At 45.6% G+C, this 14,502-nt stretch overlaps 1 protein-coding gene across 1 annotated transcript in view; it reads left to right on the top strand.

Moving 5' to 3' along the window:
• The window catches only part of MST1R (macrophage stimulating 1 receptor), a 67,785-nt gene extending 53,643 nt beyond the window's left edge, over positions 1 to 14,142 (top strand). The window contains exons 15-20 of the mRNA XM_084839579.1: positions 2,971 to 3,051; positions 4,785 to 4,966; positions 7,990 to 8,099; positions 9,007 to 9,172; positions 11,316 to 11,452; positions 13,418 to 14,142. Of these exons, the coding sequence (XP_084695705.1) occupies positions 2,971 to 3,051; positions 4,785 to 4,966; positions 7,990 to 8,099; positions 9,007 to 9,172; positions 11,316 to 11,452; positions 13,418 to 13,661 (920 nt within the window). The 3' untranslated portion in view covers positions 13,662 to 14,142. The remainder of the gene's footprint in view (positions 1 to 2,970; positions 3,052 to 4,784; positions 4,967 to 7,989; positions 8,100 to 9,006; positions 9,173 to 11,315; positions 11,453 to 13,417) is intronic.
• Positions 14,143 to 14,502: the final 360 nt, after the last annotated feature.

The raw sequence follows: 14,502 nt of genomic DNA, 5'->3' as shown, positions 1-14,502 counted from the left end.
AGAGGACATATACCCATAGTACTTGCATAGGACCACCAACTTTGATAAAAATAAGCACCTTAAGCACCTTAAGACATCTCCAGCATCTTCCATTTGTACTGTACCATTGCGTAAGCCATAAGGTGTTCTATATGTAACAATACTGAACTTTCCTGTAAATTTGAACAAATCAGATTCTGAAATTATTCCAAAGACGTTTCCAACAATGCCTTGGAATATAATGTCCTACATCTCTTTCCTATTTATCACTAAAACAATTGTCGGTATCTTCATCATGTTCCAGAACTATATTATTATACTCAATTTCTCATTGTTCTTTACTTCCATCAATAATACAAATTGCATCAGATCTCACTAAACTGCTGTCATGAACTGCTCAACCGAGGGAGCTTGGCCACCCTCTTTTACACAGGGGTTCTTGCCATTTTTGATTAAAAACTACTTTTCTGGGCTGTTCCTCAGTGGGAGGTTGCTGCCACCAGCCTCTATACACTTTCTCTCCTCAAAGATAGAGGATAGGTAGAAGGCACCCCTTGCATAAGATAGCTCGGGTCTAAAAGCCATGCTCTCTCTGAGATGCTGGGTCTTCCCATCTTCCCTAGCATCCACTTCTATGCAGAACAGTCATGATGCAGAACAGTTATGTTGCAGAGCAGCATCTAGGTACGTGGGGTTATTGCTGAACTGCAGTTTAATGCAGTTTAAACCAAACATGACACTGCTCTTGGTAAATGACAGGGAGGGGGAGAGAGAGATGGGCATCCATCATAGAGGCATTTCAAAATGGAAATGAAAGCATATACTTTCATTCTAATGCAGAGGTGCAGAACCTCAGGCCTGGGTTCCCCAACCCCCAGTCATTTAGTGCAGCTTTTGTGCAGTTTTTTCCCCATTCCAAAAGGTCAAAATGCCTCTCCTGAGGTTTAGTTAGTGGCAGTAAGAGCTTTAAGTTAAAATATGCTGCTATTTTGGCCTTTGGCCCCGCCCACCACTGGAATGCACCCCTCCCGAGAGCTTCTATGAAATGGAATTTGGCCCTCAGGTTGAAAGAGGTTCAGCACCCCTCTTGTAACATCTCTACCTTAGTGTTGCATTGATGTTAATTTTCAAAGTTGGCCCTGCAGATCAGTAGTAGATCCCAGTCTACCTTCCATCCACCCCTGCTCTATGGGAAGAACCCTCCCTTTGGGACCTTTGACCAGTCTAGCATACGTGGAGGCAGGGTGAATGTCACCAGTTGCCAATTTGAATCTGGCCAGTGGAAAGATGGGTTTTGAAGTTGGCTTTCCAAGTGTGTGCTAATTGCTGAAGACAGATGATATCGGGATAGGAAGCTCATACCTATCCGGAAGGGATGGTGCTTAATGAGCAGCACTTCTGGAGTGCTAAATCTGTCCATCATTTGGAGAAGAATTCTACAAGAGTTGAAGGGACAAAAGGCATGAGACAGCCATCCCTTTTGTTGTTTCCTGGACTCCTACCGTGTCATCCTGCTCTCAGGGCAGCTGGGGGTCAGTTTAATAAATAGCTTATATACCATAATATATCCAAAGGCGGTTTCTCTGTCACAATCCCCACTACTTCTTAATATTCTGCTGACTTGATTTAGAATTATTGGGACTACAGAAACTGTTCACCATCCATCTCCTAAGTATACCATTATATGGTATTGCTCGATTAAAACATCACCCTATTGAGAAACACCCAAACCCTGTAATCTCTTAAGAGTTTCTCCATCTTTAAATTGGAATGGAATAGTGCAGTCCCAGGAGGTAATTGTGGGCTGTTTAACTTTAAACTCATACCAAGTTTTAGTATATCCTATCGTTTTCCTATATGTAAAGTATTTACATCAGATCGTTTCAACTTTGATACTATAATTCATCCTTCTCCCCAAACCAATTTCTCATTGCAACAAGTCTGGTAGGTTCATAATATTTAACAATATTTGGTATTGAAGTTCTTCACTGTCTGGTGATTTTTGTAATACTGCCAGACCTCTGCTTGGCTTCTTACTGTTGTTGTTGTTCAGTCGTGTCCGACTCTTCGTGACCCCATGGACCATAGCACGCCAGGCCTTCCTGTCCTGCGCCTCTCCCGGAGCGTGCTGAAGCCCATATTCATTGCATCAGTGATGCTATCTAGCCATCTCATCCTCTGCCGTCCCCTTCTCCTTTTGCCTTCAATCTTTCCCAGCATCAGGGTCTTTTCCAGAGAGTTTTCTCTTCGCATTAGGTGGCCAAAATATTTGAGCTTCAGCTTCAGTATCTTGGCTTCTTATGCTCCCATATAAATCTAATAACCATTCCTTGCCATTCTTGAAATACTGAAATTACTTTGTTTTTATTAGCAATATCAATTTATGTATCTAAAAATACATTGCATTGATGTTTTTTACAGTTGATATTCTTCTTCTACATGATCATTTATAATGTGTTAATTCAGCTAAATCCTTCTGTAGTCTAGTGACTTCTATCGGCACTGATTACTGAATACAGGTTAAGTTCATCTGGACGCCTACATCCAAAAGCTGTGGCAAGACCGCACTCTAGCATGGAAATGTTCTTAGTTCCCATAAAGATCGAGGACATGCACTGTATCCTCTGCCTACAATCTGAAGTGGCACAGACCGTAAACAAACACATCATGTGAGGCTGCTGATCCTGTAGCTTGATCACGGCTCTGAGTGGTTGGAAATAAGAACAAGTAAAGTGAAACATTATTGGACCAACTAGTGTTTGAAGTACTGAAATGTTGGCCTGGTCAACATGACAGGTTTTGCTGCCTTTGAAAGTTATCCTTTTATGTCCTGGTGCTTCCAGCACAGAAATGGGCTGAGTTGCTCTCTGATGTTATGCTGCATTCTAACTGCAAGCTGATGCAAAATCGCAAGAGAATGGATTATGCTGGGTGCCTGTTTTCCATACTGATATATGTGTAGTAGAGCTTGTTGTTCCTTTTCTTATCCAGGGCATTTTGGGAGTGTTTATCATGGAACATACATAGATTCATCCCAGAGAGAGATACGCTGTGCTGTTAAATCCCTGAACCGTGAGTAATCCCTCCTTCCTCTCACAGTGAAGGTGACCGCATGTACTGGCCTGGATCACAGGCCCATTCCCTATCATGCCTCCCCAGTTGCAATGAAGTAATGCTCCGGTGTTGCTGTTTTTAAAAAATCTGAAGGACGTGTGCCATGCCAGCTTGGAGTACACAGCTTCCATGAATGTTGTTGTTGCTGTTTTAAAAAAGAGTGAGCTATTCCACCCCTGCCCTCTGAGCAAGGGGCATCATGCTGGACCAGAGCTAGTGTAGATACAGCACTATAGGGAAAGACTTGGCAATTTTATCATTGATTGAAGCCTTTAGATAACTTCTCAGGGAAAATGGTGCCTTAACCTGGAGGATAGGGAGAAATGCCCTACTTTGCATTCTTCTGCTCAGCCAGTTATGTGGTACAAGAAGACACCATTAACCTAAGTGCCATTTTCTACTGCAAAGTCTTGGTGTCCCTTTGCAATGCCACTCCACTCAAAGTAGGTGAATATAACTGAAGCACAGTTGGGGGTGGATGAAGAACTGACATCACTCAACCTTCATCTGCCACTGAGTACTGCTAAGTTGTTCAGTCGTTCAGTCGTGTCCGACTCTTCGTGACCCCATGGACCATAGCACGCCAGGCCTTCCTGTCCTGCGCTCTCTCCCGGAGCGTGCTCAAGTTCATATTCACTGCATCCGTGATGCTATCTAGCCATCTCATCCTCTGCCGTCCCCTTCTCCTTTTGCCTTCAGTCTTTCCCAGCATCAGGGTCTTTTCCAGGGAGTTTTCTCTTTGCATTAGGTGGCGAAAATATTGGAGCTTCAGCTTCATTATCTGTCCTTCCAATGAGCACTCAGGGTTGATTTCCTTTAGGATGGACTGATTTGACCTCCTTGCAGTCCAGGGGACTCGTAAGAGTCTTCTCCAGCACCACAGTTCGAAAGCATCAATTCTTCAGCGCTCAGCCTTCCTTATAGTCCAGCTCTCACAGCCATACATTACTACTGGGAAAACCATAGCTTTGATTAGACGGACCTTTGTCGGCAACATGCTGTTAAAGCTTCCGTAGGGAAATTCACTGCAGGAAACAGCCCTAGATGGGGTTGGGGAGGGCTGGAGAGGTAGGGATGCTGTTGTAGCCAACCTCTGTAGCGTCTCCTAATCATCTGAAATGAGACATAGGTCAATACCAGTCTTCCAGTGGAGCCAAACATCCTCAGGGCTTTGTCAGTCTTTGAATTACATGTATTGTGTTGGCTGTCAAGGCTATTCCTTATAAACAGAACATCCTTTGGGGCTTGGAAAACAAAGTGCCAACTTGATACAGCTCTGTATAGCTTTCTTATTCTGGCACTCCCTTCCTCTCTTATTCTCTACAGCAGCCTTCCCCAACTTGGTGCCCTCCAGCTATTTCGGACCAACTCCCATCAGCCTCAGCCAGTGTGGAGCACCAGCTGGAGGGCACCAGGTTTGGGAAGACTGCACTGCAGCAAGACTTAGGACTAGCTTGCTGGCATATCCTTCCTCAAGTTCCAATAAGCTATTTCTCCCACCCAGAGTGTGTATCGTCGCCTGTGTTTGATTGGACCCTCCTTCATTCCAGTGACCCATTTCCCAATAGTTTCATGATTCCTTCACTTAGGGGGTAGCAAATAGGCACAGTGCTTCAGTGCCTTTACACAAATTCTTTTCTTTCTTTCTTTCTTTCTTTCTTTCTTTCTTTCTTTCTTTCTTTCTTTTTAAGGGATCACTGACCTGGAGGAGGTGGAAGAGTTCTTGAAAGAGGGGATTCTGATGAAAAGCTTCCATCACTGCCATGTCCTCTCTCTCATTGGGATTACACTCCCCAAGGAGGGGCTCCCCCTGGTGGTGCTACCCTACATGAAGCATGGAGATCTGCGCAACTTTATCCGTTCTGAGGAGAGGGTGTGTACTGTTTTCCACATTGGGCTTAGTCCAGAAAGCCAGCCCTTGGGCTGCTTGCTCTCTGTGCCAACATGTTGACTTCCTGCTCCTGAACCTACCCTTGGGTTGGGGTGATTCACCTTTTTTTGTGAAGTAGAATACTTTTTAAGGAAGTTAGGGTACAGAGATGATGTTATCTTCCCCTCCCTTTCAACCATGGTCTGCTTTTGCTTTGGCCTTGTGACTCCCCCCTTATACATGCACACACACACACCGCAGCAGTCTTTCTGTTTAATCATTAATCATTACATTGCATATTCCCCTTGCTAGGAGCGTACCACCTTGGGGTGAGCAATGAACAGTGGAACTGGTTTCTGGTGGACAGAAAGCAGAGAAATCCATCCTGCAGCACAGCAGAACTTGTCTGCTAAAGCATTCTTCTTAGGTTTCCACCAAAGCATTTCATGTGTACAAACCATCTTATTTGCAGTAGCTTTTGCTGCTGCAACAGGGTGTGGGAGCTCCAGGGTCCCAGCAACAGAGATTGGTTTATGTTTGGGGGTTGTTGTTTTTTTGCTGACTCTTGAGTCTCCTAGAGCAGCAGGAACGTGAGCTGGTGACCGATGCTTCTGCAGCTAGAGATGCACAGCACTGTTTTGTCTCTCTCCCATCCTTGTCGATGAGAAACTAGCTGGTTTCTGCTGAGAACTGCAGTAACACCACCATCACCTCTCTCACTTTGGGGAGACAAACATAGATCCAGAGTTAGGGGATCTTCACTGTAGGCAAGCTCCCCTCTTGTGGCCAAGGTAATCTTCAGCATTGTTGTTTACAATGGTCAAATAAATGGTACAGTGATTACTGCAGGAAAATCAAGATGTCTGGGTGCTGTGCAGAAAGAGATTCTGTGCTGTCTGTCTCAGCAACTCTCAGTTGATAGCCTCTTAACTTCACTCACACAAAACTCTACAAATGTTCCTCAGTGCTCAAAAGTACTTTGGCTATTCCAACTTTGTGGTATCCCGTGTCCCACACCCCCAGCAAAAAAAATTATTTTCGCCCCACAGGGCTTTAACTGCTAACTTGCACGGATGTTTAGATATTCTCTAAGAGCAGAACTATGATGTGTGTAACAAAACCCAGGCTTCGGTTTTGGGAGCACACAATTTGGCACAGAGAAGTGCCAGGGGAAGGGTGTCATTCCACCCCATTTTCTCCCCAGGAGATTGTGCAGGTAAACATGTCCTGACTACTGTGAGGGGAAAGCAGCTGGGGGATGGGGGAATTACAGGAGGAAAGGGGGGCTCCTCGTTCCAAATCACCCTCTCTCAAAGCTGCTTTGCCTAGAGGAAGTGGCCATCAGTGCCTTATAACACTGCACTATGGGTGCATAGGACAACCATGTAGGAAATAGCATGAAATCTCCATGTAGATCAGGGTGGGCACCTTATGGCCTTCCAGGTGTTTTTGGACTGCAACTCCCATCAGCCCTCATCATTAGCTATAACCAGCTAGGGCTGATGGGGACTGCAGTCCAGCAACATCTGGAGGGTCACATCTGTATGTGACAACTGAATAAGTGCTTTTCACTGTGTACACCTCTGATTATATTTCTGCAGATTTCTTGCTATTTTCTACAGGGAAGTGTTTTCTTTACAGGCATTATGGATTTCCTCCGTATAATCTACAACGCACCATTTGGTGTGCGCATAGTACATTCCCATGTCAGGTTTTAAGAGGAGAAGATATAAACCCCATCAGACCTCTGCCATCTTGTCTGAGTCTATAGGCTGAGCAATGACATTTGGCAGTGCTTGCTGTGTCTGTCTCACAGAATTCGGGAGCAAGCCCTGCAGCAATTGTCATCTTGTAACTAATGTTTATACACAGAGCCTGGAAACTTTATAAGGATCGCAGCCAAGGCCTCCAGTCCCTTCCGACTGATTGCAGTGGGGAGGAGAGCTTTTCTCACAAAAGCATTTTTTTTTTAAGAATTGCGCACCATTGTCCCTATTGCCTTCCCTCAAGTTAGCTGTTGTTTCAGGGACAGCACATTTTTATTGTACCTTGGGAAAAAGGATCCTTCCCCCTCCCTCCACTCCCTATCAGACAGCTCATCCGTTGCCACTGTAAACATGGTGTGGGTTGTTGTGTGCGTATCTTGGATACTTGTTAGATGCAGCTGGTGATGTAATTCACGATAAGCAATAAAACTCTTTCCCTTCTCAGTCACATTTCATTAGCTGTTTTAAATCATCATGTCATGCTCGGAAGCTTTTACAATTTAGGGTTTTGGAAGTTACACACTCTTTCCCCACTCTCACTGCAGAGGAGCGCATGGTGTTTTAAAAACAGAAGTAGCGAATCACAGCAGGGCCCTCCCATGTCCCCTGCATCTTCTGTGTGCAAACACAATAGTAATCAATTAATACATTAATTATATCACACGATGGTTAATTAATAATTACATTAATTATATCACATGATGCTTGCTATAAGAATGCTTGTGTGGGACAACTGCAAAAGCATTTGGTTGGAGCTCACTTCTGAGTGAGTGTATGGAAAGGCAGTAAGAGCCTTTACCCACTAGGGGGCCACGCAGGCATACACATGTAATATATTGGTAAATAAGAGTTTCACACAAGACCGAATCCCTGCCTCGATATCAATTCCATGTACAGCAGCATGCGCACCTTATGCATGCCTCGTCAAGTGGTGACAAGGTTTTGCTACATGCACACACACACAACAGGAAAAATTAAATTGGCAGAAAGTTCCTGCAGCCTGATTATATTTATAGATACATGTGCTCACCACATACAATCATATACATGCAGGATGCTTGCAATTTCCTATCCAAAAGTGATACAATTTGTCCTGCGTGAAGTGGCCCTGAAATTAACTTCAAGCCATGCTGGCTTGAGGGAATTACAAAGAAGTAGCTCAGATCTCTGGAGGAATATAAACTCCTGAGCCAGATAGAAAACTTATTTTAAGTTTCCTCAATGTCAAGCAGTGGTATGTGGGTTTTTTTTAATTCCCAGAACCCTACTGTGAAGGATTTAATAGGCTTTGGGCTTCAAGTGGCTCGAGGGATGGAATATTTGGCCCAGAAGAAATTTGTACACAGAGACCTTGCTGCTAGAAACTGTATGTAAGTACTAAAGGGGGGGGGGGGGTTGTACACACACAATCCTGTAATATGGAGGGGAATTGGTTGTTGGGGTGCAGACATGGATTGATATACATATGGCTGGGCTTTGGGCTTCCTGGATCAGTCTGTCTGGTTTATCTCTTTAGCTAATATATTCCCAGTGTTTCAACTAGAACATTCCCTCCTTGGTGTCAGTTGATGTTCTCTAGTTATGGCTTCCCCCCTCCCTGTACCCTTAACATTGTGTCAACGAATATTAATATAGGTCTCCTAGGCTCCCCTATCCACTCCATGCAAGCCCAACACCAGTATTAACTGGTTAAACATCTCACATGGAAAAGAAGTCTTATCAATGGCTACTAGTCCTGATGGCTATATGCTACCCCCAGTATCAGAGGCAGTATGCCTCTGCATACCAGTTGTTGGGGAACATGAGCAGGAAGGTATTATTGCACTCCTCTCCTACTTGTGGGTTTCCCACAGGCAGCTGGTTGGCCGCTGTGTGAACAGAATGCTGGATGAGATGGACACTTGGTCTGATCCAACACAGCATTTCTTGTGTTCATACGGCCTTGCCACTGTGCCACAACTTTGCCATAGTTGGGAGAATGAAGTTCATCCTGTTAGCTCTTTGTTGCTTTTTGCACCGGGGCAATTCCAGACCCAATTTCTGCAGTGGTTGCCCATTACATGTGGGGCTAAGCTTCTGTCTCTTGCCCCTCCAAAATATCTTTGGGAAGCAGCTACATACTTGTTTGTTCTCAAAAGAATGCAAGCACTGATTTTTCTGGATTGGGTGAAAATGGCAAAAATGCTTAATGGCGTCTGCATGCCCAAATGGGTGTAATTTATCCGGCTGCCATGTTCCGTGTAACCCTCCCATCCCTTTCCTCTCTATGCTTTCCAGGCTAGATGAGACCTTCACAGTGAAGGTGGCAGACTTTGGGCTAGCCAGAGATGTCTTCGATAAGGAGTATTACAGCATCCGGCGACACCGCAGAGCAAAGCTCCCTGTGAAATGGATGGCTCTCGAGAGCCTGCAGACCCAAAAATTTACCACCAAGTCTGACGTAGTAAGTGCACGCAAAGACAGTGGATAGTCTTTGGACATGGGAGCCCCTGGGCGCTAGCAGTTTGTCCTCAGTGTTTCCTGGTTGCATAATCTCTTAAGCAAGAGGTTTAGGGAAAGGACCCATTATGAATGCACCTGCTAAATCTGCTTGAGGTTTCTAGGCTTCGACTTGCATTCATTACAGAAACAAGCTTGGGCAAACCTTGGGCGTGTGCACTCCCCACCCCCCAGTGGACATAAGGAAGAGTCAGGAAGCTTTTGCTTCCATTTCCAACTAACTACAGTTACTCATTTCATCCTAACAGGACTGTGGCTAGTATTAACTATCGATTAGGGAAACAAGCCAGAATAATTAACCAGGGTTCAAAGTGGCTTGTTTCCCTAAACCATAGTTAACATTAACCATAATCTGTCCAGGTTCAGGCATAATGAATAACTCTTGAACACAAAAATAAAAGTTTCCAATGTCCTGGTTGTGAACATTCTGGAGGACGAGCACAAGAGCCCAGGGGCTCACATATGTAATGCTAAACTAAAGTTTAGTGTTACATGTGAAACTGGCCCATGCCATCCCCCTGACCTAGTCTGCTGCTTATCATCGCAGAAGAAAATAGGCCTCTGAAGTGCTACTCCAGTCAGCTATCTTTGGGTGCCCAGTGGTAAGAGTTTGCCTCTTTCTCTCTCACTACTAAACTGATGTGGCGAAGCTAAAGCAATGGTAAGCTCCTGGTGTTAGCTGAGGTCAGACTTGCCAGCAGTGATGCAAGGAGAAAGCCTGCTCGGTATGAATGTGCTGCATTCAGCATTGTGTCAGGTTTTTTCGCTGATTGAACATAAGGGATCTGGTGCAGACTTCTAGTGCAGCAAGAGATGAATGGGACTTCCTCTTCCTGCTACTCTCCTGCAGCATGTGCACCATGTACCTCTGAAACAGCAGAAGAGAGGGAAAAAGAAATCCTGATGCTAGGGATATGAGGCAAGGGATATGAGCAGTACGGGATCCTTAGGGATGGTCCCAGTGTAAGATGTGGGTGGTAACGCCAACATTTTCACACCCAGGGATCAAGTTTAACAGAGGAATGGTGGGAAAGTCAGAACAAGCACTGTAGGGGAGAGCTGGTTGTTGTAGGGGTGGTAAGGGGAGAGACAATTATGCATGGTGTGGAGAATGTGGATAGGGAGACCTTTTTTTCTCCCCCTCATAATACTACAACCTGGGGTCATCCCATGAAGCTGAGTGGTGGGAGATTCAGGACAAATAAACGGATGTACTTCTTCACACAGTTCATGAACTATGGAATTCACTACCACAAGATGTAGTGATGGCCACCAACTTGGATGGCTTTAAAAGGGGGTTAGACAAATTCCCAGAGGAGAAGTCTGTCAATGGCTACTAGGCTTGAGGGCTGTGTGCTACCTCCAGTATCAGAGGCAATATGCCTGTGTACACCAGTTGCTGGGGAACATGGGCGGGAGGGTGCTGTTGCACTCGTGTCCTGCTTGGAGGTTCCCAGTCAACACTGTGTAAACAGACTGCTGGACTAGATGGATCCTTGGTCTGATCCAGCACAAGTCTTCTTATATTCTTATGGTGGTAGAGGCATCCCAATCAAGGTTTGAGGAGCCTCAGAGCCGGGTAGGATGGCTGAGGAAGCACCATGCCTCTGGGGATCTTCAGCACTCTGCACGCGTGTGTGATTTTCCATTTAGAGTGATAAAATCCAAAAGACTAGCCCTAGCTTACATGCACTGACAACTTGTATCAGAAAATAGGTCTCTTGGCTGGCCAAGCAAGCCAGGGCAGACCTCTCTGATAAACATGTTTATATCGTTTTAAATATCCTTTTATATCTTTGTGTGGAAAAGGCTGCATCTGAACATTACAAAAATATTTGATGCTTGTTGAAAGGGTAGTGGTGGGGAATGCTGGGGAATCCATCTTTGCTGGGTGCCCTGTTTGTTTATTTAGGGAATTTTTACCCTGCCCTTCAGCTGAAAAAAAGGCTCCTAGAGCAGGCTCTGATGTCTACTTCATCAGTCCTCCTGACTGTTTACACCCTATCTGTGGATACCGGATCTGGATTCCTATCTGGGCATTCTGCTTGTATGTGTTCTCTATCTGTGCATTCTGCTCTTCTGTCTAGTGGTCCTTTGGGGTCCTCATGTGGGAGCTGATAACAAGAGGGGCTTCTCCATATCCTGAAGTGGATCCATACGATATGACCCACTACCTGTTGCAAGGAAGAAGGTTACCCCAGCCTGAATACTGCCCAGATTCTCTGTGAGTATATATGAACATTTGGCAGGGCCCTTCAAAATGCTGACCTAGAGAAGGAAGGGCCGCTGAGCCCTTTAAGCATGTGGAGTGATAGGAGCACTGAGATGGCATCCAGCTGGCCTTCATCACAGAGAAAGTAAGCGTCTTTGGGTGAGAACTAGATTACATCAAGATGTGTGAGGAGCGGAGTAGGCAGTCTTCTGTGCTGTACTCAGGGAAGGTGTCCATAATTCTATGTTAAATTATGCAAAGCAAGGAATATAAATGGGGTGGGTGGGAATGCGCACTTAGGGTTTATTTGGACAATGAACTCTAAGAGGGAGGTTAAAAAGGGGCAATGAATGAGATGAAATGTAGTTACTAGTAGTACAAAGGAAATGAGTCAGTGGAAGAGATACACTGGTTTCTGAGCTTTTAGTTGACATTAGCCTTATTTGATCATGTTTTTCTACAACCATTACTGATTGTAGAGCTAAGTGCTCAGAGCTGATAATGTTCAGATGACCCTGATTCCCAAAGTGGGCAGTATCCAGTGGGACTGCTCCATCTCTGCTGGTTCCATTGTGCATGCGCAACCCACTGCTTTCGCAACAGGGTTTCAGTGCTTCTAAAAATAATCCTGGAAATGTTTGTTTCTGGATCAGGACAGGTCAGCAGAGCTCCGTTCTGTGAGTTCTGCTGACCTGTCCCATTCCAGAAGCTGGCATTTCCACTCAGTGCAGGCTATTTTTAGAAGCATCAAACCTTGTTGCATGGGTGGTAGGTCCCGCAAACACATGGACACAATAGGATACTAGCCGTTCTTGTTTTAGGAGCACAGGCTTCAACATTAACAACGAAGTTCTAAACGCTGATAAAGTTCAGATGACCCCAGTTCCCAATATGTTACTGTTACTGCAGTCATCAGTTGACAAGATTCACATAGTGTTTGATCTTGTCAAGGAGCCCACTGCATGCTTTGGCTTCTAGCCAATACATCGGGCAACCTGATTTGATGAGGGTACTGATTAGGTTTTGGCTAGACACAAACATGTGGTGAATTTTTGCCAATTTCCTTTAAATCCTGCCACATGGAATCTGCAAAAACAACAACACAGCACTGTGAGAAAATTTGTTGAGTCCAACAGCCTTTTGCATTCTCGCGAAGCCCAGGCAACCTGTGCGGTGAAGTCCGATGCAATACTGCATGGCGCCGTCATGACCAAACAGATCTGAGTGCATTCTTCCACCTCTTGAATTTCCCATTGCAGTCTTGCGTGTCACAACTACTCAGCCCACTTGCCAAATGTTCCAGAGCCATAATTTCCCCATAGACTCCCAGCTCCGCCAAGATACCATCTCAGGGCCCAGGGCCAAGAGCCCTTTGAGATCGAGGTTTCTGGTAGCAGTGACTCTGAGGAGGAGCCGGAGTCAGTCCCCAGACCATCACAAGTGGGGCCCTCTGCCTTGGTCCCACACCGTGCCCTCTCGATCCCCATGAGGCGCCACTTCCCTCTGACTCGGGGGAGTGCCCCTCGGACTCCTCCAGTGAGCAGAGAGGCCCCGGAGAGCTCAGCCCAACCAGATGCAGCACTTGAGGAGGTGGAGCTCTCAGAAGGACTCACCTGGCTATAAACTCTGCCAGTTGCTCTAATCTAGTGCACCGGTAACCACACCTTACCTGGCTGTAGGGTTGCTCCCTACTGTCTTGAATCTGAGCTCCCAGTCGCTGAATGAGCACCCACAATTCTATCCAGGGTTCTGAACCTGCTGCACGCCAGAACCACAGCAGCCACCATCCACCCCCATGTTCGCTCGTTTGAACCATTGCCTTGTAAGGATGATGAAATCTGCCATGGAACAGGGCAATGGTGGATGGATGGTCACTATCACAACACTGCACTGCCCTTAGGATCTAAAACTAACACGCTTGGCTTTGTATTCTCTCTGCTCTAATGTGTGTGTGTTTGTTTTTAAAATTCTGGACAGGTACGTTGTAATGCTGAACTGCTGGACCCCAAATCCTGAGGAGCGACCAACGTTCTCTTCCCTGATCCAGGAAGTGGAGCATATTGTAGCCTGCTTAAAGGGGGAGCATTATATCAGCCTCAATGTCACTTACGTCAACCTTAATCAAGACCAGCCCTTCCCCCCTTCAACCAGCGGGGAAGCCGCTCTGGATTTCAGTGGGTTGAGCGAGGAAGAGGCTGTGATTGTGCACTCAGTGGTGTGACACTCTTCTCAGGAAACACATCTTTGAGCATAACACTATGCAGGTGTCTGCTTCATGTCTTCCTTTGTCAACACACCTCAGACTGAGGAAGTTTCCTGACTCCTTCTTTGTTCAGGCCTTGGAACTTCCCTTCAGATGTCGCCCACCTTGTGGATTCAAAACAAATGTGGTCAGAGACCATCTGTGACATGGATTCCTCTGCTCTTCATTCCACTTGGGTTGGGACTAGGGGGTCTCAGGAAAAGGCAGAGATAAGCTCATTCCTCCCTTAAGAGGTGGGGCAGGGCCCCTTAAGCTCTAGAAAAGAGACATTCAGAATACTTGGGAGCTGACCTGGATTTTATTAAGGGGTATAAAGTAATTTAATGTCTCAGCCTGTGGTTGAATTTGAATATAAAGGAATAAATTGATGGTTATTTACTGTTCATACCAAGGATTGTTCTGTGCAGTGGTCCCGTTTCTACATGTTCTCTTTCATGTGATGCCTGTGTACTGTGTTTATTTGGTCAGAAGGTGCAGGGGCTCAGATCTGGATCTGGACCTTGGCGTGGGGGTAGGGGGACCTTAATCTTCCCACCACCACCACTGGCATTATGGTCTGACCTGGATTGGGGGTCCTGTGCCTACTCTATAGTAAAAAAGAAAGTAATGTCTGTTTGGGCCCTGACAAAGCTCTCTGTTGTATGGCTTGTGGGGGTGGAGGCTCAGCTATGAGAACCTGCATTTAAGAACATTACTTGAACCACTAGCAGAGATTATTAAAAGAGTTCAGAAGTGGTGTCAAAAAGAGCAAAAGGCACTGCAAGGAACATCAGGGGCTGCCTGGACCAAAGTAGCCTCA

This window comes from Heloderma suspectum, chromosome 2 (assembly GCF_057233095.1).
Source record: "Heloderma suspectum isolate Gila_16-S chromosome 2, 16-S_ref, whole genome shotgun sequence".
In the NCBI taxonomy this organism is placed as follows: Eukaryota; Metazoa; Chordata; class Lepidosauria; order Squamata; family Helodermatidae; genus Heloderma; species Heloderma suspectum.
The sequence above is the reverse complement of the archived record's forward strand: the minus strand, read 5'-3'. Positions and strand labels throughout refer to the sequence as shown.